The sequence below is a fragment of the Etheostoma spectabile genome, chromosome 11 (genome assembly GCF_008692095.1).
Source record: "Etheostoma spectabile isolate EspeVRDwgs_2016 chromosome 11, UIUC_Espe_1.0, whole genome shotgun sequence".
Lineage (NCBI taxonomy): Eukaryota > Metazoa > Chordata > Actinopteri > Perciformes > Percidae > Etheostoma > Etheostoma spectabile.
In genome coordinates, this window is record NC_045743.1 from 12119332 (window position 1) to 12145646 (window position 26315).

The 26315-nt window shown below is 40.2% G+C and overlaps 1 protein-coding gene across 1 annotated transcript; it reads left to right on the forward strand.

Moving 5' to 3' along the window:
• Positions 1-4126: 4126 nt before the first annotated feature.
• Positions 4127-25062, forward strand: LOC116698407 (receptor tyrosine-protein kinase erbB-4-like; the record flags this gene model as incomplete). Its single annotated transcript, XM_032530335.1, has 2 exons — positions 4127-4319; positions 24774-25062. Coding segments are annotated over 2 exons (333 nt in total), but the record flags the coding sequence as incomplete, so codon positions are not given.
• Between the last annotated feature and the right edge of the window lie 1253 nt (positions 25063-26315).

The following is a 26315-nucleotide window of genomic DNA, read 5'->3' on the forward strand; positions in this document are numbered from 1 at the left end:
TGGCAGAAGTGGGTATACAGATTAGATTTGATTTGATTAGATGAGTTAATGCTTTATTCATCCCACAATGATGAAATGCCCTTGTGACAGCAGCAGTATAGCCACAGTAAAAAGCAAACAAAACAACAGGCAAACAGATAATGTGCAAAAAGTACTGAATGAATGTAAAGTGGCATTACATAAAAAGTATTTTACAATAAAGTGAGGTGGCCATAGTACGAAACATATTGCAGTGTAAGTAAGTAAGTGACATGAAATTAAATTGAATAGAATATGTAATTAATATAGTAAAAGTAAGTCACCATAATATAAATTATATTGAAGTGTGACCATAATATAAATAATAACGTACTTGGAGTGGAAAAATATAAATATGTACAGATGCACATACATCTATTTACAGATATCTATGTACAGATATACATAGAGCCATCAGGTGGGGCAGGTGTTGTAGAGCCTGACAGCAGTAGGGATGAACGACCTGCGGTACCTCTCCTTACACCGTGGGTGGATCAGTCTGTTGCTGAAGGAGCTGCTCAGGGACCCCACAGTGTTGTGTAGGGGGTGAGAGGTGTTGTCCATGATGGATGTCAGCTTAGCTAACAGCCTTCTCTCCCCCACTTTCTCTATGGAGTCCAGCGGACAGTCCAGTGAAGATGGCGAGGAGGCAGAGTTAAATCTGTTAAACAGATTCAGTTCATCTGCCCAGTCCTTGTCTCCGCTGGCTTGACTTCTCCCCACACCTTTGCTTTGGCCTGAGATGTTGCCCTCTCCAGACGTCCCTGGCGTTGTTCTGTTCTTTTCCAGTTCCTTCTGTAAATGTCTTTCCCCCTCCTGATCCTCTGCCAAAGTTCTTTCTGGATTCTGCGCAGCTCCTCTCTGTCCCCTGATGCGAACACCCTCTTCTTCTCATTCAGCATGGCCTTAATCTTGGAGGTCACCTAGGGTTTGTTGTTGGGAAAACACTGAACCAACTTGGAGGGCATAGTGTTCTCCACACAGAAGTTAATATAGTCTGTGATGCATTGGGTCACACTGTCAATGTCACGGCCATGGGGGCTGCAGAGTGCTTCCCAGTTTGTATTTTCAAAGCAGTCTCTGAGCCTATCACTGGCCTCCTCAGACCACTGCTTCACAAGCCTCTTCACAGGTTGGTGTTTGGTCACCACAGGGTTGTAGTCTGACCAGATGGACAAGGTTTTGGTGTGAGCAGCCAAGGGGGGGAAGAGTTGAATGCATCTTTGATGTTTGCATACAGTAAATCCAAAGTTGTAACGAGATAAGGAGGAGGGAATACAGTGTGCTTGGCCTGCACCCATGGTATTGCAGAGTATGCTTGTTTTGTTGATCTGTGTTTAATGAAAGTGACCACGCAGAGCAGATTTGGCCATTAGCTCAGCAAGGTCCTGTAATCGCTACAAGTTGTTTCCCTTTTTTCATGCAGTTCATTATTGAACAAACAATCTGTGGGGAGAAAAGTGTGTGTTCCTGCCATCTTCTTTCTCCCTTGTTTTATTTCCCTCTGCAAGGCTGCTCTTTGGAAAGTATTGATTCGGTGGCTTGAAAATAACAAACCCCCAACCGTGCGAGTGTGGTAATAAACAGGCTCAGGAAAAAAAGGGAAAAAAGCACACATGAAGTGTGTGCCCTGAAATAATAATAAGCTACTGTATATGCTCAGATTCAGTCATCCAGAGTTTATTGCTCTTACTTTTGTGTGCCACCCTCTCCCTTTTGGTAGCAAGAAAAAGTACCTGGGTTTTAGGTATGGCACAGTGCCAGGGCAATGTATCTGATATACAGTAGGCAACATAGACTTGGAGCTGTTTGGTTGTTTTGCAGGGTGGAAAAGACCTTCAAACCCCAGCAGGGTGAATGCGAGTCATCCAACATACCTCAGCTCTTGGCTGGTGAATTAAGTCAAAGTGTGAGTTATGGCGCTGATTGTGTAACACTGTGTTCACACTGATGGCACAGTAAAGTACAACATAGACACACATGAAAGAAGCTTGATACATTGTTGATACATATGCGTGCACTCATAGACAAAGGGACATACATCAACTTTTGCTTGCTGGGCACCCCCATCACCCTCAGTGATTCTGCAACTGTATTTTCACCACAAAGTAGCTTACTTGATTACTTGATCTTCTTCTCCAGTTAGTTTCTAAACCGATAAACACGTGCACATACAAACGGAATATACATTTTTCGTTACTCACTTACATCAGTACACACAAACTCACAAGAATCTGGCCGATCTGGTTCTATTAATGGTAATCAGCAGGGTAATGATGACGGAGCTGTGACTGGCTTACTTACTGGTGGCTGATGGCCATGCTCTCTGACAGCTGTCAGCCGCCATAACTACGCTGCCAGGGCCCTCTTTAGGACTTATTTCAGCTCAGCACATCAGCTGCAACAGCACATCACACACAGACTTGTTGATTATTAGCATCAGCGGGGCCGGTTTGGAAAGATTTCTCTGACCGCCTGTCCGCTAATGACAGCCACCATGATGGTGGAAGGGAGAAAGAGGACACAGCCTGTCACTTTGATTCATGCAACAGCAGCTCCAACTGGGTGGTTCCGCGCCAAAGTCTCAACAGTCGTTATATTCCCTCCTAAATGACATTTAAAGTGTGAAGCAATGGCTGTCCTTGTGGCTCAGTCACCCCAGGCCAAGCCCCTGACATGAGTGCTGAACCAGTTCCCAAGTTTTGCATTGAGTTCAAAAGCCCCAAAACAAGTTCTCCTTACTCAAATGCTCTAACTCAACTCGCTGCCATTATTGAATCTGTGGAAGGGACCTTGAATATAGATGTCAATAATCTGATGTACTCATGAATTTTCTTTTTTTCCCTTGTCTGTTTTTATTTTTTATTTTTTATTCTTTGCTGCATTCTCTCTATACCCCTCTTGGCATGCAAACTTATTTATATTCCATGCTTCCGCATTTAAAGCTTAAAGTGAATTACCTTTAATGTAAAATAAGACATTCAGAAGCACTAATGGGTAGGAGAAGAAACATTGTGATTTTCTTGGTGGATCCCCCAAAACATTTTTTTTAGATATGACAACTTTAAAATATTGTTACTTCATTTTCATGTCTGTTCAAACTACATGGGCAATGTTCTGCAGATACAGCTTGTAAAATAATACAAAATATAATAAAAGGTTGATACTTGGCACCTGTGTATCAATACAGTATTGCCACTGAAACAAACAGTGCTGAACTTTCATAGAGGATAGAGGGAAACATATGTTAAAAGTGATATTTTTTTTGTAAAAACAAGATCTACTGAAGGGCAAAATAGTATTTTTGATTGTAAAGGCAAGTCAAACCGGGAACTTGCCAAAAAAAAAGAATATTGGCATCAGACCACTTTACCAGAGATTGTGCACTGCGGGGATTGACTCAGTTTTTTAGAGAAAAACCCGGGGAAAAGGAAAACAAATGGGAAGAAGAGGGAAATCTTTAAAGCTCAAAGACACCCCCAAGGGGCATGTTTTAAGGCAAGTTTTACATAGGGTGACAAGTTGATTTGAGTAAGTGATAGACGCAAACTACCAAGAAAAAGCAATGTTAAAAACCTTTTTTTTTAAGGGTTTTGTCTTTGGGTAGTTTGGCAATGAGGGCTAAAGGGTAAAAATTACAGGAGCAAAGGGCCGCGCTTTTAGGAAATAAAACTCTATATGTGGCCCCCTCACCAATGAGCTAAACCCGGGCCCCAAAAAATACGGCTTTTATACTTTTGCCATTTCTTAGAAAAACTTGTAAAATCCTTCAGAGGACTCGACAGTTTGCTTTTTTAAAAAAAAGATTTAATCCTACGACAAACCACCTATGTGGACCAAAATCTTTTTTAAATAGACCAACTGTAAAGCATCAAACATTAAACAACATGTACACAATGTCAAACAGGTATGTCATGGTCATTGGGCTTTAAAAAAATGTGGCCAAAAAATAAATCCTTAGACTCATGCACTGGAAAACCATGCATATGGCGTCCTCAAGGCCTGCTAACAGGCACTACATTTTTGTAAACTACCTCTTAGCCTTGTACTGGCTTACAACAATATTTTGCAGGTTAAAACACACTAACATCCCCCTTCTTAATTTTTTTCACAGTCAATCCGAGAAGTGACAGGCTATGTGTTGGTGGCGCTGAACCAGTTTGACTACCTGCCCTTGGAGAACTTGAGGATCATCCGAGGAACAAAGCTATATGAGGACCGCTACTCCCTCGCAATCTTCCTCAACTACAGACGCGATGGAAACTTTGGTTTGCGCCAGTTGGGTCTGAGAAACCTCACAGGTGAGTGATTGAATTATTGTCTGGTTGCTCACATTTTTCTGTGTTGTGTCTTGTTTTGAGGATTTGTGAGTGCCTTTTGAGCAATTACGTGGCCTGTTGGTTAATGGCAATGCAAAAATGAGTTCAATCTTTTAAAAAGCTTCTTTTTGATTTGAAATCAAACATTTGATATTCTATATTTCCTCGCCTCCTGGAGCGTGTGTATACACGTTAACATTTTCATTCACCACCTGCTGGGAACTCCTAAAAGGTTAGGACAGCTGAGATGATTTACGCCTAAGCCTGAAATCTAGACCAAACAAACATCATTCAGGACCTTAAAGGATCCAGCCAATTTCTATGTTAATCTTGATCGCTATAAATATGCGAGTACCTTCGATTGAAAAAAAAACTCGACCTGAATCGGTGCAGCCAACACTGCAGCTACATGTAGGGCCTACAAGCTTTCACTGAGCTGTAAAACGGCAGTTAACAGGGAAAGTTTTAGAGTGCCTTTGTGCCTCTTAACAGACACACAATGCAATTAATATGTCTGTACAACATGAACAGGGCCCTTACGTAACATCAAGATGTGTTTCAAGTCAGTCATTGTGTTAATTCAGCTACTGGGAAACAATGCATATGTTCTATGTTCTTGTTCTTTTTTGCTTGCTTGCCTGGTTAGCTGCTAGAGCTAGCTAGCTTTTAGCTGCTAGCTGTTAGCTGCTTGCTGTTAGCTGCTATTGATGAGTGTGTTCAGCCAGGCTTTTGTGAAAATCATAACACAGCAGTTCCGTGTGTATCTGTAGCTCATCCATTTTGTATGTGATCGATCTATCTGTTGTTGGTGAGTAGGAGGCTTGGCAGTGTCGATCTGTGTGGTACATTCCTTTACCGGGCAGGCAGCCTTAGACACACAAAGGCACTCTAAAACTTGCCCTGTTAACTGCCATTCTAGTTCAGCCCAGGTTTTACTTTTACACTGAGGCACACTGCCCAGGATGAGTATAGCAATCTGCTCCACAACTTGTAATGTTCATTTTTATAAATAATAAGCCGGATGTCTTAGCAAATGTAGGAAATTCACACACTAATGTGAGCTTTAGGAACAGCAGATGATGGTGGAATGAAAACAGACTCATATTGTGAAACCTATTTTTGTTTTTGCTTGGCTTTGAATGCTTCACAGACCCTCGCCTGAAACTGCATTACTCACTTCATTACCCTGTTTCAAATTGCTATCTTTGAGTTATTAATAGTTGTGTAGCACAAGGCTGTCTACATTTCGACATTTTGCTGATTAGTAACAGGTATAAGTGTTGTTTTGCATTGATCTAACAACAAGCTGGTAAAGATATCCAGGTATAATTGAGACAATATCCCACAAAGGGCATAAAAGGGGGGGGGGTCTTTCTAAAAATCTTTTACCAAAACACAATAACAGTGAAACACTGGTTGGATGGTACTTACTTTGAACATGAAATGAAGAAATTGGCCAATGTGCTCGTAGTTGTGTATTGGCTTCTACGCCTTCACGCAAGATAGACATATGCAGACAGTCTGCCTCCTCCTCTTTTCCCAAATACCTGACTGGTGCTGTTATCAATTAACCCTATGCTGACTTGTGATGTTGTGAAAGACGTTTTCTCTTCTGTCATTTCCACCCATTCGTCCTGCTCAAACACAAAGTGTTTTTTACGTCCAATTTGGCACCCACTCCACAAGTCAAGCCTGTATCCCCAGAAGTTGAAGAAGACAATGAATGTGATTTCTGATTAAAAAAAAAAAAAAAAGTGTACTAAGTACGAAACATTGTGTGGGTGGCACTACCTCTTTCTTAACAGCGGATCCCTGTGCTGCAGATTTCCTTTAGGCGCCCTGACCCTGAAGTCAGAAAGAAATGAAGCTCTCGACTTGCAAAAGGAATCTAAAGCTTTTTCCAATAATGGGCTAAATGGGGCATACAAAGGCCACCTCATGATGTGAGGTATTATTAGCTCATTTTGAAATTGAATTCCACCTCACAAATATTATAAGTGACTGAAAATGAAGATAGAATCAATTGGTGTTACGGCTGCATATAATTAAGTACAAGTGTTACAGTAAGTCCTGCTCAGTTGTGTCTAGTCCCTTGGTGCAAACACTGCTATGTTAATTTCCAAAAAATGTTGCTCTTCAGTGAAATCATAACATGACTATTTTTGCTTATTATCTTTTACATGCAGGGAAGCATGAGAAATGAGATTTGAATGATTTATTAGGCAGCACCACATAGTGCCATTCATGTCCTCTATGATGAGGAATGTCAGTAAAATGTGCTTTGAAATTACTTTTTGTTGCTTTTTTGTCCATGGGGATGAGTTCCCTGTGCAATCCGACTGGACTTTTGGCAAACAGTACACTGAAGCGTATTTCCACCCAATAACGCAGTGGAAGTAATATCATACAAAGGTATGAACATATTTCACTAACATTGAGGCAACATCAGAAAGACATGTTATCTGTTATCCACAGTCGAATTTAAAAGATCTGTATTGAGAGATTACAATTCATTCTGAGACTAGAATTTATTTAGATTTGTGAGGAAGAAGCATGGCACTGAGCTTTCGTCTCTGCCGCTTCCAAACCCCCTTTCTAAATAATTCAACTGTCTCTCATTGTTCTCTTCAACTGTTCCTTCCTGGTGATCCCCCAGGGTCAAAGGAAGCGACACAGCAATCCTCAACTGTATGTGTAGAAACAGTATGTGCTTGTGCGTAATGTTCCATCTTGTATTCTTTCTCGCATGTTGCATTGTACTTAGGGAATCTCATTTGTCCAGCACCAACAGCAGCTTTATTTTATTTCTTTGCTAAGCCAGTCCTCTTCATTGTGGTGCCAAGTTGAAGGCAGTGTTGAGGGAGCCAGGGCTGGACTATGTGAGAAGCTGCTGTTTGATGTGCTATCCATGGCCTCAAGCCATGAAGTAGAAGGGGAAGTAATGCACAACAGCCATGGCCTGAATCTGCTCTACTTCATAGCTCTGGCTGTTTGAGTTTCACCCTACTTTCTTTTCTTACTGTCAAATTGAATAGATTCTGCTTAAATTCTTATTCATGGCATTTTTATAATAAGATTATTTTCTTGTAGTAGGAAGATTCTCATATGTTATGGGAAGTGTTGTTTTTATAACAGCTTACCAACCAGCGCTCCAGTGCTCCCCTTGGTTCCCAGTAACCAAGACTTGACCCAAGGCCCAAATAATGTCTAAATGATCTAACTGTATCCAGGTAGGCTCTTTTTCTATTTATCTGGGTCTACATCTTATTATGGGTCAGGTGTTGCCTCATTGCAGGGAAAGAATATGACTCTTGAGGCAAGATAAAGTGTAAACTATGAAGCAACATGTGTAGCTGTTCTTTTCGGCTGTGGCTGCTCATTAATTAGCGGCTGCTACCAGTGGTAGTGTTCACTCTCTTTTTGGGTCTGTTTTATTCGACTGCATTTTGGATTAGGTCTAATTATCCTTGCGTCTATTTCAGGCAACTTCTGGCTGTCTTCGTGTCCATTTTCTATGGAGTATATCTTCTTTGAAAATGTAAAGATGCATGTCAAGTTTGGATAGATGGGGCTGTTTAGGATCAGGTCCAAGACATTGGACACCTAACAACCTTAAATATTATCTTATCTCTTTATAACAAGAAACTTTTCTTGAAGAGTCTATCATATCACTGCTTTTTGCACAGATAGACTGGGTAGATCAAGTCACATCTGTCCCAGTTTGTCCTGTTGCAGTTGTCATCTTTCTACAGTATGCTGCTGAGGAAGGATGTAAGCCTAAACCATGCGGGTAGATCCACTTGTGTGCATCAAGCAGTACATCAAAACGCTCTCCTTCCTGGATGTGCATTAGTGAGTCCAAGGCTAGCTGCCTCATTCATTACAAGGCCTTTGATGTTGCTGTCATATTGCATTTTGCCTCTGCCAGCAGCTTCTAGGAGAAGTTTAAAATGATCAATATAATCCATAAGAAAAATATATAAGAGGATAAAACATATTAACTACATAAGGGGCTAATTGAGGGAAGGCACAGTAAAAGACCCCTTCAGTGCTGAAACGCACCCGTATTTCTACTCGGGTTGAAATTGCCAACGGATGAAATCAATTTGTCGCTAGTATATTGTAGCATTGCACTTATTGATTTTTCTGGTGCACTCGCTGCGAGCTGTGAATGGACTCTGGATTTGAGGGGACTGGAGGATGGAGAGGAGGAGGTCTCTGGCTGAGCGGGGATAGGACTCCCTCTGATGCACCTTTCAATCAAGCTTAGCTAAGTTATCCTCATGAATATGAAATATAAAGGCACAGTCAAGCTGGGAAAAGTTGAGGGGTGTATAGAAGTGAATAAGAAATGCAAAAGAATCTTTGCTCTTGAAAGTTAAGTTACGTTGTCTGATATTACTTTGTGAGGACAAAAAGCTGGTCCCTTTTTCTGCTTTTTGTGATTGCTGTAAAGAGTAGCTTCAAATAAGTTTGTCTTTCTACCTTTACTTCCCATAGCCAAGCAAGTAAAAGGTTAGAGACAGCCGCCTCCTGACATTTTCAAAGTTCCTAATCTGTATTTTGATGCACGCTGACCCGCAGTGTCTTCCTTCCTGCTTAGGCAAACATTTTCAGCCCTTCCGTCTCGATTCACATGAACCCCGGGCAGCTTCTGTGGTAATTACAGCCTGCTTCCCTGGCAAAATAATAACCGCGTCAATAAGGAGCACAACACAGATGAGCTTTCTGATTTAACACATTTTACTGCCACCCGCCCCTCCCTCCCTTTCCCTCATTTCATCCAATATAGTTTTTTTCAGATTTGTTTTGTGTTATTGATTCATTTTTCTAACCACCCCTACGCCTGCACTGCGTCTGTCCAAAATGAAGCATCCAATCTGAAGCCCCATCTGCTGAATGATCCTCTCTCATCGCATGCATGTACACAAGCCTGTGTTTTACGCCAAGGCGTTATCCACTCCTTCATGGCCCATCTGCTCTCTCTTTATCTACCCTGTTTTCAGTCTTTCTTCCATCTCTGTATCCCTCTGTCCTTGGCTTTGTGTATCCTCATTTTTAAGATAGCTGGCTTGATTCGTTACATTCATGTCTTTTACACAAATGCATGCAACGTAATGTTTGTACCATTGCGTGCTGTATGCAACACTCGTTTGAGCACAGTCCTACTGTTTTCTGCGTGCGGTGATCTCAGTGAATGTACGCTATCATCTTCTGAACATTTCCTGCTTGATGCACAAGGGAGGCAGTGAAAGAATGAAATGGGATGGGGCAAGGTAAAAGGAACAATTTTAGTCAGTGTGTTTCCCCCAGACAAGGGACTGCTGAGAAGGGGGCATGAAATTCCTGCCTTCTTCTGATCCCTGAGACTTCCATTCACCATCTAACTTTTAGGAAAATAAAGAGCAATTCTGCCACAGGAGGCAGGCAATATTGGTTCAAGGCACGTCACCAGAATTTAGTCGGGCCTCTTGCCTGGCAGCCCACAGTCCTCTGGTCTCCTTCAATTGTGTGTCTAATTGATTACTTCCCATGCAATTACTCCCGTGTCACACTCAATATTTCACTGCTCCAGGAAGGGGGCAAGAGGGACTTTCTTTTTGAAGGACGACATTCATATTGTCACATTTGTAAGCCCCTAATGTGGCTCGTGAGGAGGCACATGTTAAATTGAAGTCCGGAACGGGCCATCATTGCTGGTTGGTGCTAATTGATTGCTCTGTAATACCAATGTGTAAAGGCGATAGGCGACTATTATGGCGTTTTTCCATTAGATGGTACCTGCTCGACTCGCCTCCACTTGCTGTTTTTGGTTTTCCTTTATGAATTAAAGTCCCTGGTACCTGCTAACAGGTACTTTTTTAGTACCAGCTCAGTCGAGGTTCCAAGCGAGCTGAGGCAATACCAAAAGGTGATGTGAAAACATGCGGACTAATAATTGGTCAGATTGAGAAAATTGTCACTAATCACTGCGTCATCATTGCTAGCGGCAGACGGGCGTGTCCTGAACAAACCTGCCATGTTTAAATAGTTTAGCCAGCGGTGTTTTGTTTTTTCTGCCTCCAGCTTCTTTTGAAACAAAACTTGTCTTCTGGCTGTGGCAACAGCCACATGCCAAGAGTCCCAAACCGCACACCTTTGAGGTTCTGTGTCACGACAGTTTCCTGCAGCGTCCTATGACGACCAGCCACGGTTGCATCACCCATGAGGCGGTACTAAATCTGCAATGGAAAATGGAGGACGGGAAACCACGGCCGAGTCGAGCCGGGTAGAGCTGGTACTAGCATTGGGTAAACACCATTAGAGCCAATGGTTGGTTAAACAATGATAAATTGGTTTTATGCCAGGGGAATAGGAGGGGCTCAATTTCTTTTTTGTGTATTTTTGTGATGCACAAAGCTAACATGCCAGGATACTATTAAATTGTACATACTTGTACATGCTTGGTATTTCTATACTTTTGGATTTCTCTTCCCACGATGGCCACGATATTCCCAGGTCACAAATCAAGAATAATATTCTCCATAACTTCCCACTTGTATAATGTTACAATTCTTTCTTTCCCATATTTCTTCCATATAGTACTTCCTTTTTTGAATGTAAAATGAAACATGGACAATTGACTTCATTAATTTTCCTCCAGGGCCATCCCTACATTAATACAGTATGTTGTTGAAAGTGTTGCCTTAAGGGTGCAGTGTTACTTTTTTATGCTTTTGTTATTCATTATCTTTGAGTGCAATGTTTGACATTTTTATAAGCAAAAAATAACTAGGTTTTATGAAATTGTTATGGACAACAACACAACCTGCTATGAGAAAATAGAAATAATACTACAAATCTGTCTTAAAGATCTTTGCTAATTAAACGTGGTGTGTGTGTGTGTGTGTGTGTGTGTGTGTGGGTGTGTGTGTGTGTGTGTGTGTGTGTGTGTGTGTGTGTGTGTGTGTGTGTGTGTGTGTGTGTGTGTGTGTGTGTGTGTGAGAGAGAGAGACTTTGTCTTTGTCTTTCCATCTGTGTGTTGCATATAATGAATTACTTACTTAATTACTTAAGTTTTTGCTAAAAATCTTCATCAAATCAAGCTCCTTTTTCACATAATGGTACATGACTTGCTAAGTTTAAACAACCATTAAAGAAGCTATGGCTTTTGCAGCTTTGTCAGATAAGCCCTGAAACTGTAAGACCCATTTGCACAAAAAGTAAAAAAGCCTCAAAAGATGTAGAAAGGAAAAAAAGAAGTAGTGGCATTTGGAAAAGTGGAAGGCAGATACACACACATCAAAAAAGATGGCTGTGGCTAATACTATTGAAGCAGCCTGAATCCAGCCTTTGATTGACTTCCATGCAGCTCAAGTCCTTTTAGTTTTATCATTGAGGGTAGAATAAAATCAACCACCCTAGCTCCAACATTACAAAGATCAATGACCGATCTTTTTTCATGTTTGTTTGCTACATAGTTGATATCATGCGAGGATTGATACAACAACCAAGAAGATGCGTCCCTAATCATTTATTTAAATCCAGAAGTCTAGAAAATGTCCATCTGATGATGCTTGCCCAACAGCTCTTCTTATCTTCCAAATAGTTATTATTATATTAGGCATTTCAAATGCGTGTGAATTAAGCATCTAAGTACTTTTTTACCATTGTGGGGACCATGTCTCTGTTTTAATGCATGCAAGCATGCTAGTGTGTGAATACATCAGTACAGTAGTGCTCATATGTGTCATATGTGCCTGTTTCCAATAAATAATTTACATTGCCTGAGTCCATGATTGCATTACGAGCAACCTAGGCCCACTCTGACTATCCTCATTGATTAGCAATATTGTCCAGCCCAAGCCTCCACCTTTGCCTCACCTTTCATCAGCTAGAGAAATATCCAGTCTTGCCTAAACATGACTACTTACCCTTTATTACCAATTTGCCTTCCAAACTGAGCCTCTGCGGCCTGCTAGAAGGAAGAATCGACTTTCATCTCATTAAAAGTTAAAATAGGCATGGAAAGAATTTTAATGCCAATTAATTACAAAACACAGGCCTCTTCTCTCTTTCTCCAACATTTTTCATTTCCCCTGATCTCAGATCAGGCTTCGATTTTCCATGATGTTGATGTAAAACTGGCTCAGAGAGCAATAGGACACTGAAATCTCAGCTGAATTCTACCCTGTTGTTTCAGCACGTAACAAAAAACAGAATGAGTGTTAATATGTCTGATTGAGTATGTGTGCTGGGGATTAATTTGCGCTATAGGTTATGTAAATTAGCATATGCTTCTCAGCCACTTGAACTGTGTAACGTTTCTGCTGTCTCTCTCTCTCTCTCTCTCTCTCTCTCTCTCTCTCTCTCTCTCACTACCGCAGCTACTTGTTCTCTGTGCAAAGTAGCACATCATGTAGAGGACAGATTCACTCACTTTGTTGTCACTTAGTTGTTTTTCATTATCTGGGTTAAGCTTGAGAGAAGAACGTACAATGTTGGAAAAAGTTATATTTCTTTAGCAAACATCTAGAGTAAGTGCTAGATGTTTGACCATTGACACTAACCCTGAAACACACATTCCTTTTGATAAGTTGACTGAAAGTAACGTTAACATTACATCTATAGCCGCAGCACTTAATAATGTTAAAAATAATAATACATTCAGAATACATACAGAATACATACAGTTATGTTAATTAAGCTTTAATGGCGTGCTTGCCTGCATGTTTTCGTAGTTTGTTCCATGTGTTTTGTTGCTGCATGGTATTCTCAATTGATTGTAGGTGAATTTAGTTTCTTCAAGAACTGGTTAAGTCAAAAAGCATTACTGACAGAGTGGGGGATACCGCTTCACTAATCGGGTTGGGGCTTTTTTTTAAAAACTTATTTCTGTCCATTTTTTCTTTATTTGACCATTCTTACTTTGTTCACATTATTGTTTATCTTGCAAAAGTGATTGTTCCAGTAATTTAAATTTTTGATTTTTTTTTTCTCCATGTCAAATTCAAGATCTCGCAAAACAAAGTCAAGATCTCACAAAGTGATTGTTCCAGTAATTACATTTTCTTTACTTTTTTTCAAAAACAAAGATATACATTTTTTTTCATATCAAAGTCAAGATCTTGCAAACAAAGTAAAAATCTTACAAAACAAGGTCAAGATCTTGCAAAAGTGATTTTTAGTAATTTTTCTTCGGGGGCTTGGGGTAAAAATGTAATACATTTTGTCATACTTCTTTTTGAATGATGATATAGTTTATGTATCGTTCTTGCTGTTGTTTTCGTTGTGTCTCCCTCCTTCCCGTATTTCCTCTCTTTGTTTTGGTGTGGAAACATTTGATTGCAAGGAAGGATTGTGGAAAAGGTGCACTGTGCCTTCTTCGATATGTGTAGTGTACTTTTCTGTATATTGCCATCTAGACCAATGTTTTGCACTTTTGCAGATTTGTTTAAATAAAAAAAAAATGATTGCAAAAAAAATGAATTATATAGTTTGTGTTTGGTTTTCGTCATGAAAAATAGGTCCAAATATTTTCTGCTATAGTTTATGTTGACAAAATCAACACTGCTCTAAGCCTCACTGTTGCTGACCTAGAGTTTGTACTGGTTCATCAATTGTGGAACTACAAATAAAAATATATATCATAGCTGTATGGTTGTCCATAAGTAGAATTAAAGGACACCTGTCAGCCAATCAGAAACAAGGAGATTTTCCAGGGCTATCACAGTAATAATGTGATTCCACCTCAAACAAATAACAAATGCTGTCATTGTTTTTGCCGAAAACAGTCTTGCATATGTAGTATATCAACATCACTGGACCAAAAATTGAAATGATGGCACGTTTTGTTATTTCATATGTTTTACACTGTACATGATAACCCATTTTGAATAAAACAATTTGATGCAGTTTAGAACAGCATAAAGGCTAGTATTAATAATCTTCTCTAAACTATTTTAATAATTGATTAGAACTTTGGTCAATGCCAGTATTAAGCCTCGTTTTGTGTACTTTGCAACAGGTTTGCACAGTGACAACACAGTACTGATTGTGTGAACACTGCTTTGTCACACTGAAACATTCAGAAAACCTCATTCACAAACACATACCCTTCTAAAATGTATAATGTTCTTGTTGTCCAGTATCTGCTATATCTACCTCTTTATATTTACTATTCTTATTTTGAAGAGTGTGCCACACTGTAGATATGATTGCAGTTTTCAAACAAACTGTGATTGTCATGTTCAGTTTCTGCAACTGGCTATCATTGTGGCTTTACCATTTCAGCACATGGCTGTGCAGCCTTGACATGCAGTTCTTGCTTTGATTCTGAAGGCCAGACTGCATTGCAGACAGGTCTTTGATGTCAGAGAAGCTCAGTGCTCATCTCAGAGGAGGAGCAAAATGAGTGGGAAAGCAAATAAAATAGGGGCTGACTGGCAGCTCGGTGGGTCTCAAAAGCCACTAAGGAAAATCTCACTTTCTGTCAACTTAGTTATGACGCCTAAATGGACACCTGTAGACTTGAGGTGATACAAGATTTTCATTGTTAGAACCATGAGGTGTTAAACCTTCATATAAACAAGTTTGAAAATCAATGTCTTTTAGGCAGTAAACGTAAGCTATATTCTTGTAGTTTTTTTGTTGCCTATGTAATTATTTTTGCCAACAGTTTCCCCTATGACAACATATGGACTGTATTGCTTTGCAATCGGAATATGTGTGTTTAAACCTACTCTTCAGTCTTCTGGGTGAACTTTCCCACCATGATTCACACCAAATACAAGACCTGTGTGAACAAAGTGAGAGCCATTCCCTGTAGTGTGTTTTTTGAATGTTTCTCAGTAGGCCTGGAAAAACAAGGCCTCAGTGACGTGTTAAGCAAATAATGCACTGACTGAAGCCAGCTTCTTCTGTGGTAAAACCAACATACTTGGTATGCTTGTGGTAAGATATGCTCTCTCTCTCTTTCCATCTTTCCTTCTCTTTCTCTCTGCGTCTCTCAGCCTCTGTTTTGTTTTGCCGATTCCAGAGAGTGTGGCTTATTTTAATTCAGCTGGCAGGCTGATCACACTTCAGCCTTGATAAGCTAAGTGGCCCTCAGCAGCTGCAATTGAAGGTCCTTTTACTGTTTTTTAATCGTTTACTTGTTTGTCCCCTTATTAATCTTCTCTGTCTTACCTTTTTTTTGTCTCTTTCCTCCATTGTTTTCATGCTTTTGTTTTTCTTTCCTGTCTTATCTCAAGGTATTGTAATATGATTTTCTCCTCCCCCTCTTCTGCCCTACCCATAAGCTCAGAGTACCAGGGTTTTCAGTTTTTACAGTTTTACAGTTTGAGTTTAAAATACGCAAGGATGCCCCCCCTTTTCCATAACTATTCTGTCATGATTTTATGTTTTCCTTTTCTCATCTTTAAGCAGATGCTTTGCCTTGCTCAGTTATAATTCCATAATCCCCAAATCTCAGCCATTTTTCATAAAGACTCATAGGAAACAATTGCATGAGGGATGGGGCAAATTTAATCAGCAGCCTGTGAATGCAATTATCTTGGCGGAGAAGAGGCATTTGTTTGGGGGGATGGGGCCCATGGCCGACGCCCCCACGCCATCTACTATACCTCAGAAAATTACTCAACAACATTTCTCCTTCAGAGTGACACAAAGGATAAAAAAGGGCACATGTTATTTTTAAGACTAGAATAATGTGTCAATGTTAAAGATTGGATAATAGCACTGAATGCTTTTCTCCCAATTCTATTTGGACTGAAATTGCAACACATTCAGTTTGACGAGTACCTATTTCAGACCTAAATAATTTGCTGTACTCCTTGTTCAATGTCTAGTTTCATTACACAACTTTAACAGCTATTGGCGCATGCTCTGCTGCAACAGCACTCACCATTTCTGTCACAAACCGCGTCAAACATTGCTGCCAGATTAATTGGTCTCCCCACACCCACACTCTCACAGCTCAATTTCAAGGCCCACACATCACAACCACAATAGCACAGGATACCACACAATCACTCAACCACCATTTCATCATTCTGCCCTTTGGACGCAGGTACAGGTCCCTGAGGTGCAAGAGAACTCGCTATGGCAAAAGCCTGGTGCCTGCTGCCATAGCAGCCCTAAACAAAACACCCAGATAAATCAGTGCCACGTTGTCTGTGATTTTTTTCCTGCATGTCATTCTGTTGTATTTGTACTTCCATTTTTCTGTAACGGTTACACATAACGTACAGTGTTGTGACAAAAAAGTTACCCTTGGGGACAATAAAGTCTAAAGTGTAATAATTTGTAGACCCATGCCCAACTGCTGCTGTACATCCAGGCAGTTATTTCTCACGTTTCTCCTTTTCCATTTTATGCTCCTGTTTCAACCACAGCCCTAACCCCTCTCAAGACGAGTTATGTTTTATATTGCCATATTTATTTATTTTGTTAACTCTGTGTCACTTATTTTGAAATGCCTTTAAAGAAAGTTTTACTACTTGTTTTCCACCCAAACACTTGACTGCAAAAATAGAGCTTTAAAAGTTTCAACAAAATAACAGCCCTGGGTGAGACTACGAGTTTCAAATTGAATGGCTTTTGTGTTGAGATGGAAGAGGTTGTTTATTACTTCAAAAAAATGCACAGTGTGAACGTCATGCTGCACACGTGATGCTGAACGCTGCTGCGGCCCCTCAACCATGAATGTCATTTGGCATGTTAAAATTAAATACGCATGTACATGTGTGTATGTGTCTCCACATACATATGCAGATACGTAGGCAGACACATTCTGTACAAACTGAACATATGTAATCATGAAGAAAACACTCATCTATGGCTGTGCCTCTCTGTTAAATCTTAAATACCTTTATTTTTCTTTTATTCCAGTTTTATTTCTGTCTCCCAGCTTGGTGCCATCCAGTTATTTGGTCTTATGATTCTTCCTTTTCCATAAACCTTTCACAGTTCTTTCTTCTACCAACCCGGCAGTGCAAAACACACACACACACACACACACACACACACACGCACACGCACACGCACACGCACACACACACACACACAAGTGTGTCTCACTATCTTTGTGGGGACCAGTCATTGACATAATGCATTCCCTAGCCCCTTACCCTAACCTTAACCATCAAACCTAAATGCCTAACCTTAACCCTCACCCTCACCCTAACCATAACCTAACTCTAACCCTAATCCTAAAACCAAGTCTTATTCCTCAAACAGCCCTTTAAAGTTGTGGGGACCAGCATTTTGTCCCCACAAAGCTGTCAGGACCCTATAAGTATACTGTATTCCCAGTTTTTGGTCCCCACAAATGTAGTTAAACCTAATACACACACACACACACACACACACACACACACACACACACACACACACACACCACACAGCACACACAGCCCACACAGCCCACACTGTGGCTCTTGACCGCAGTGTGTTCAGAGACAGTCAAATCCCAACACTGCCATCTCTCTGGTGAACTTCTTGCAAAGCGCTTTCATGTAGTCAAATTAATGCAGTTGTTCTTTTCAGGTCAATAGTTAAACACATAAAAGTGCAATTATATTTGAATGGGTACCACTATTTCGCTTGGGGACTGCGTTAACTGTTAGAATTGCATGTCGTGCGTGTGGAAACTGCTTCATCCGTTGACCTTAAAAGAGATATGAAGTTTGTGATGCATGCTGCGAGACATTTCACACTATATATCTTGTATTAGGAAATTCATTGGTTAATTTGACACTGTACAATCGTCAAGGCTGCTTGAATTTAAAAGTGTGCGTTTTTTGTTTTTTTTGCTCAGAAAGAAAAATTGAATGATTTATTGACATGGCCCATGAACCTTGAAGTTTAGTTCTCAGTCCAAATAACTCAAGCTTTCTTGCCTGATGGCTAACAGTATGTCCTACAGAGTGTAATGTTATTGTCAGTTTCTCTCTTTTATCCCTGGAACCTATAAGTCATATTTTTGTTTTGTCCTGGTTGAACTGTAAAACCCTGTGTAACTTGCAGGCACTATTATCTAAAATTCACCTTAAAAGACCATCAATTGGTCATTTGTCTTTAGAAGACAGCCACATAAAGCATAGATATGGACAGTGTTGCCTTGTTTCTTGATGACTGAGTGACTGAGTGAGTTTTCCACTATTGTCAACCAAGGGTTGAAGCATAAAGCCAAAACATCTTGATCTCCCCTGGTGGTTGGTTACAGTATAGGCGGGTGTATGGGCAGGACTTTAATACCAGGGTTCTTCCGCTGGATAACTACTGTGCAGACTTTGGCTCCGAAATTACAATCTCTTCTTCTCTTCTGGTTGGCTTGGTTATGTCTATGTCTAAACAAATGTACAGGGCAAATGTATGCACTCATGCAAACACATTTCCCTTTTTCTTGTCATTCACCTACATGCAAATACACACAGATACATACGTACTTTACATCTGGGATCTGCAAGCATTTCCTTGGCAACAGTGGGGACTGGAGGGCAATGATGGAACTGTGCAGCAGTAGCAGATGATGGATGGGATGGGAGATCACCTATTTGTAGAGCAAAGGCAGAGATTTGCTGTCCTGACACCTCCTGTCTGCAACAGAGCAACTCAGAGCACAGTGATTGACGCAGCGCTGTGTGGCAACATGAACAGCATATGGAAACTCAAAAACTACCTTTTCTTAAAGCTTATTTGCTGGTTGTTTATCAATGTTTTAAGTGTTTCTTTATTTCTTCAGTAGAAGAGGATGTGGCATCTAGAGTGGGTCTGCTTAAACAAATAGTTGCCTTCACTAATTCGTGCATATTCAACCTTTGCAACCACATTTTAGACACTCTTTACATGATGTTTCTTTCTCATTATTTTTTAGTAGCCATCTTTTATATCAGATGAACAGATACACTGCTGAATGATTCACCTATCAGCAGTCAGTCCCACGTCACTTATTCTCCATCTATCATTTACAGTTTTTATTTTGCACAATCTTTCATTTGCTCATTTATTTATTTATTTCAATTAAATTCAATTTTATTCATAGTCTCAATTAATAACAACAGTTATCTCAAGACACTTTACAGATAGTGTAGGTCTAGACCACACTCTATAATTTACAAGGACCCAACAATCATAGAGAAAGCATTTAGCGCAACGGTGGCAAGGAGAAATGTCCTTCTGGGAAGAAACCTCGGACAGACCACGGCTCTTGCTAGGTGGTGTCTGAGGGGCCGGTTGGGGGTGTAATGAATAACAGTCACGATAAAAGATACTGGAACGGTGACTAGAAATAGTTGTAGTAGTCCATGGTATAGCAGGACACGGCAGGGTGTTACAGGGCACTGCAGGATGTGGCAGGGCACAGCAGAGCGCAGCAGGATGTAACAGGGCATAGCAGGATGTGTAGCAGGACCACTGCAACCATGTTTTTGCTGCCACCCTAACAGACCTTTAATATGAATTGTTGGAGATCTGTAGGATAAAAGCAGTCTAATGCAAATGTCAGGTCTTGTCGTTCTTTTTAGCAGCCCTGCGCTTAAAGGTGAACCGTTAGAAGTTGAAGGCAAAAGGTGATGAATTTGATCTCTAAGTGTTATAATTTTGTCATTAAAGAAGCTCATAAAGTCGTCACTACTCAGAGCTATAGGAATAGATGGCTCAATAGAGCTGTGACTATCTGTCAGCCTGGCTACAGTGCTGAAACGAAACCTTGGGTTATTCTTATTTTCTTCTATTAGTGATGAGTAATAGGCTGATCTGGCATTTCTGAGGGCCCTCCCATACATTTTCAGATCAATTCAATTCAATCTAATCAAGATTTTTCAAGATTGGTGGAACACCATTCACTTTCAAGTTTTCGCAAGGTTTGTTTTAATTGGCGAGTGTGCGAGTTATACCAAGGTGCAAGTTTCCTTTGGTTCATCATCTTCTTTTTCAGAGGAGTAACAGAGTCTAAAGTCGTCCGTACCGAGGTTGTAGCACCATCTACAAAATTATTAATTTTGGAGGGACTAAAGTTAACATATGTGTCCTCCGTTATATTAAGGAACGACACTGAACTAAATGTTTTTGAAATATCTTCCTTGAATTTAGCTATATCACTGTCAAATAGACATCTAGTGTAGAAGCTTTTATTTAATGTTGTATAGTCAGGAAGTAAGAATTTTAAACTTATTAGAGATTGGTCTTACGATAAAGGATTCTGCGGAAATACTTGTAAATCTTCAATTTCGATGCCATATGCCAGCACAAGTCGAGGGTGTGGTTAACAGTGAGTGGCTTTGTGCACACACTGATATTTATTAATGTGAGGGTGCATTAAGATTGTCCCTTTCCAGCCACCATTTAGAACTACTTACTGTGATCCTACTTTCCTCTTCTAATGCTGGCTCTGTAGTTGGGAAGCGTGCCTTCATGCAGCACCATAGCTATTGTGCACATCCCAGTACATCGTTTTTCATGGTTTGCCATTGAAACAGTCTAAAGTGTCTTTTTCAAGCAATTCATAATAGCAGTTGCAGAAGGCCAGCAGAGTAGTGCTGACATTCCCCGCCAACATTTTTCCCAAATCTTGTAGTGATTCAAAGGAGTGACCTTCTGGTTACAATCCCACTGATAAAGCAAACTAGTCATTTATTGTTGCTCAAGGCATGTATAGCAATGAGTGCCTCATTACTGGTGACCCTGAGCCAAGCATGTGTGTGTATATGATGTCAGCAAGCTTCCTTTCTGCGTGTGGACTGTGCATGTGCACTCATCTCTTATTTTGGCATTTCTGCTAGTATGTCCAGTGCATCCTAACAGAAACTTCAACCTTCCACTGCTCCTGGGGTGTACAGCAGAATCTGTGGCCTAGCATTTAGCCTCTTTGACCTAGAATGCATCCTAATATTCCCGCAGAGTTTCTCCCCTCTGTTCCCCTGAGCTGATAGCAGCACTGAGCCGAAACCAAGTTGAAGTTCTCAGAGTCAATGAGACAGTACAGTGGAGACCGAGGGTAAAAATCCCCAGTCCTACTGCTAGAGGAGGGGAGAAACTCCTGTCTGTCTCTCCGATTTAATACCTGTCTATCTACTGTAGTTACCTGACTGTTTCTTTCTGAATCTCTTGCTGTCGTTCTATCTTCTAACTACCCGGCTGACCATGTTTCCTCTTAATTATCAAGCTGGCTTGTTTTTCTTATATATCCATACGTATATACCTCCCATGTTATCCCATAAGTTAAGATGTATGTATGTATGGATCTATTTATTTATTTATTGACGGCTCATGCACATGGACATTCTTCAGTATACAGAAGAATAACCACTCTTGGTGATATCTTATGATGCAGTCCTCTAACACTGGAGCAAGTCAACCCTTTATTATAATGCTTCTGTTGTTCTACATATTTCTTCATTAAAGAATCCACACAACACTTATTAATTCCCTCTCACAAACTTATTAATATGGCTTTTTTCTGATCATTGGTTTGCTATTTGCCTCCCAGTCTTAATCAAACCCATCCCTACACTGCAATAAAGAAAAAAACTAAAATCACAAGAAGCACTTACCATCAAAATAATTGCATGCATACATTTGTTCTGCCTCCGTGAATTTCATATTGTTTTCCTCCAACGGTCATGCGGCCTGATATTAATGATTGCTGTGCCTTTTGAAGCCATTCACTCATTCAGAAACACTCAGAGTTGCTCTCAGGACGAAGCAGGAAGGGAGGGGGTAGGACATGAGCTGTATCTACGTGAACAAACTAATTAAGACATCTTCTCTACCCACTAAACAATCAACAACAACATTTAACCATTGATCTCCCCCTGGCCACCAACTGCACGCCCAGCAAAGGTGCAGGCCAAGCATTTACTTGTAATGAAAAGGCAAAGTGTGCATGAGTTTTGCATGTTGTATGTTTTGTGTAATATCTGTTTGTTAATTATTCATGTATTGGTGACAGAGGCCATGGGAAATACTGCAACTGTCCTGGGCCAAGCACGAGCAAGGAGCCAATTAAACTGTTATAGAGCATTTTGAACTCGGCATGTGGCAGTGAACATCAGTGTGTTGTGTGTGGTACCTGTCCAAATGCACGTTGAATTCAAGTAGCATTAGAATTGTGGAGCCCTCTGGATGGTGTTGAAGGTCACTTGTTGTGACCGTGTTGAACAGAGAGTTTTATTTTTTGGTCCATTAAGTGTGTTCAATGTGTTGTGTGAATGTGGCTCACGTCTAGCTGGAATTAGTGAAAACACCTTGTCTCACTTGTTTGCCACATACAAGAATCCTGGCAATAGTTTTTTGCTAAATTGTTACTTAAAGTAAAATCTTTTGTTTACAGTTCCAGATTAGATAGAAAATAGTGGTTGTATCCATGTGTCCTGCTGATGAGTATGGCTCAAGTTGCCTGACGTGAGGACACCTATCCTTGATTGATTAATGATGGACAGCATATCTAAAGGTCCACTGTCCAGTGGAAATATTCAAAGAATGAATACAGTAGAATAAAGTCTACACTGCATATCCTTCATTCTAATGTGCTTCCTTTTTTTTTCAAGTCACTATATAGTACTTGTTTGTTAATGACCTAATGTCTATCAAGAAGTGTTTTGGAGAAGAGCAAGCCTTCCCTAAGATCCACAAATATTGAATGTTATGGTTTTTAAGGTACTTTTTAGTGAGTTACACTTGGAAAATTATTAAAGAGTACGACGATTTTGTCACAAATAGAGTGAGATTGTGGCTGCATTTTAACTAATTGTCAAGATATCAGGGTCAAATTGTTTTAAATATTTTCCTACACGTGTTGAAGCTGAATCAGGGTTAGAAAGCTAACTTTCAATTAATGCTTAAATGTGTGCTTTATGTACATATAAATGCTTCCTTAGCTTTATTCAACATTATTGAAAAATGATATATGTAAAAAAAACATTGAAACCTATGTGAACTTTGGCTAAATATGTCTTGGAAATGTTTATACCTAAATCTGACAAATGTTTGCTCCAATTACAATCCCACCAGCCAGTATGAAGGTGAATGCACATATACTTGTATCTTGGTTAACAAGGGTTGAAATGTCCTGCTTGCGTTTTTGTCATAATACCTACTTTGCATTGTCTATATTATGGTTTGTCCATTGCCCTACTTTGCCAGCAGCATCTTATTGTGTAAACAATTTAAATTTGAGACGTGGCCTCCTCCTAGCCCACCGATATCCCTCCTGTGGTGAGAAGCAGGATTAATTTCTATCCCGAACTCCCACAGCACATGCAGAAAGATAGAGAGGGAGAGCTAAGGTTGGTGGGGGTGGGGCCCTGTGTAGGTAATACCACCACTGCCTATTACCCAAGGAGTATCATTTAATCTGGCCTTTGTGGGACGATATTGTATTTGGCTGTTTCAGTGTGGTGCTGGCGGGGCGCCTCGTGTATGATTATGTGTCTCATTGGTTTCAGCCCTGTGTCAGTAATCTGTTTGTAGGAAGATAGAGAACACACAAGCTCTGTAAATAATGCAAATCTGCTACTGGGCTTCACTCCGTCTTTCTTTCCTGCCATTCGTCTCTCTGTGGCTTTCTCCCATCTTTATTTGTCTCTCTTTCTATTTCCCAGTCTTTCTCACATAAAAGTCAGGATTAGGCATTGCACAACAATAATCGGAAGCACCCTCCGTATCCAATCATTCAACAGACTTTGTGCATGCATGTACGTGTGTGTGTGTACATGTGTGTGTACGGTGTTGTGTTGTGTGGTGTGTGTAATGTGTTGTGTGTGTGGGCTGTGTGTGTGTGGTGTGTGTGGTGTGTGTGTGTGTGTGTGTGTGTGTGTGGTGTGTGTGTGTGGTGTGTGTGAGACGAAATGAATCAAACCTCTTGACGATCATTGGTTGGTCAAGGCAATGCATATTATGATGGCAAGCTGTATGACTTTTTTTGGGTGAAATATAAAATTACAAACTTGTTAGGGCTGCTGTCCCTGACTGGGGCTTAAATCCCAGATGGATTTTATGTTGTGATTGTATTGAGACATAATTGATCCTGTCTGCTTGCAGCGTGGGATTAAAAGGATGGAGAAAAACAACAAAATGGAGAAAATAATTGTGGTTGTAATAACAGCATTATGACATGGCTTTGCTCATACCTCACGACAACAACCATCCCCCAATGTGTGTCTCAAGATCAGCTGCTTCCCCAAGACCCCACCCTTCTCTTGCCCTCAGATGGAGAAAAAATGGACAAAGTGCCTATCCAATCTAATGATTTGGATTTGAACATGCAGTGTCTGGCCATGCCAGTTGTTAATTATAAAATGATGAGGGGAAAAAGCTGGCAATTAAAAATCACATCAGGGGCCTGGTAGCAGGATTGCTGAATTAGGTGCATCCTCCAGGCAAAAAACGGTTAAGTACCAAGGAAGCCCTGTGTGTGTCTGTATTGACTGTGTGCTCTCTCTCTCTTCTCCGCAGAGATCCTGAGTGGAGGTGTTTATGTTGACCAGAACAAGTTCTTGTGTCATGCAGACACCATCCATTGGCAGGACATTGTCAAAAACCCTGGGATGCATCCTGTGGTGGTGCCCACCAACAGCAGTGTCACATGTAAGTAACCCAACAAAAACACATTTAGAATACAAGAAGATTGGATTTTACTCTAACCGTTCTTTAAAGAAATGTTTTCTTGAGAGCATTGCTGTGGCTCCACACTTACATGTTTACACTCATTTACACTGGAAGCTGCATGGCGAAAAAGCACTGAAGCAGGTGAGGCTTAAACAAGGACTCATTGATTAAGCATTGCACTTCTCTATTCTAAACTCAAAATCAGATAACAAAAGTAAAGAAGTTGATGTAGCACAACCAGATATACAGTCTTTCTTTATTCCACACATACTTCTTCTTTCATTACCCACAATGCAACTTTGGTTAAAGACGGCCGGTTTTGCCGCCGACCGGCTGAGATTGTTAGTATAGGTGGCTGTCTACATTATGTTAAACCGCTGGCAGAGATATAAAACATATTCCTTTACATTTTCCTTGATCAGGTCTGTTTGTTATTGTGTCTGACCAAGTCCCGCTCAAGAAGAAGTCTCATTCCAAAATCTTGCGAGAGGTGACTAGTTGCTGTAAGAAAGTGTGTGAAACAGTAAGTGAGAGTTGGAGAAAGCAGTATTGGGAAGAGTTTGTTGTGTTGAAGTACAGAAAGCGTAGCTTAGTGTTATCTAAACAATTTTCCATGTCATGTCTAAATATTTAGCTCATTTCGACAATGTGAATGAGTCAAGTCACCTCTCGCAAGCTTTCAGAATGAGACTTCTCCACGGGGAAGACTAGACACAATAAAAAACAAACCTGATCAAGCAAAAGGTAAATATGCTCGGTTAGCTATTTAGTGGTTGGATTGGTTGGACATTTTTATTTCTGTGTTATTTCTTAGTGGTTGTATTTAGGCCATTAAGATCCATTTAAGTCTTATTATTGATTACATTAGTATAGATTCATAGTGATTGGTTGTAGTAGTTAATTTGTGACGGCACTTGCTGCTCAGATTTTTGTTAGTGATTGATTATGGTTTTAATAGATGTCTGTATTTATTCATCTGGATTTTTCTAGTATTGTACTTGCACTATATGATGGAAAAAACTGGCACTTTAATTAGGGAATAAAGAACTTTAATTATTTTAAATTATTAGAATTTATGGTTGTATTTCATGTGCTTATTATTCAGTGCCCTACCTCATGTAGAGCTTCTTTTTTGCTATATTTTATTGTCTTGCATGTATGCCTTGCTGCAACACAAATTGCCCTCCGGGGACAATATCAATAAAGTTGCAGTTAAAGTTAAAGTCATATAACTACATATGTGATAACTAATTTGCATTAAACAATCTTGATTGAAAGTGTAGTCTACCTGAAGGTTCCTGGATCTCAAACTTACAGGACTCTGAGCAGACTGAACGTTACGACAAGGAAAGTAGTCCAAAGGAGACCCCACATCTTAACCTTCTCCAT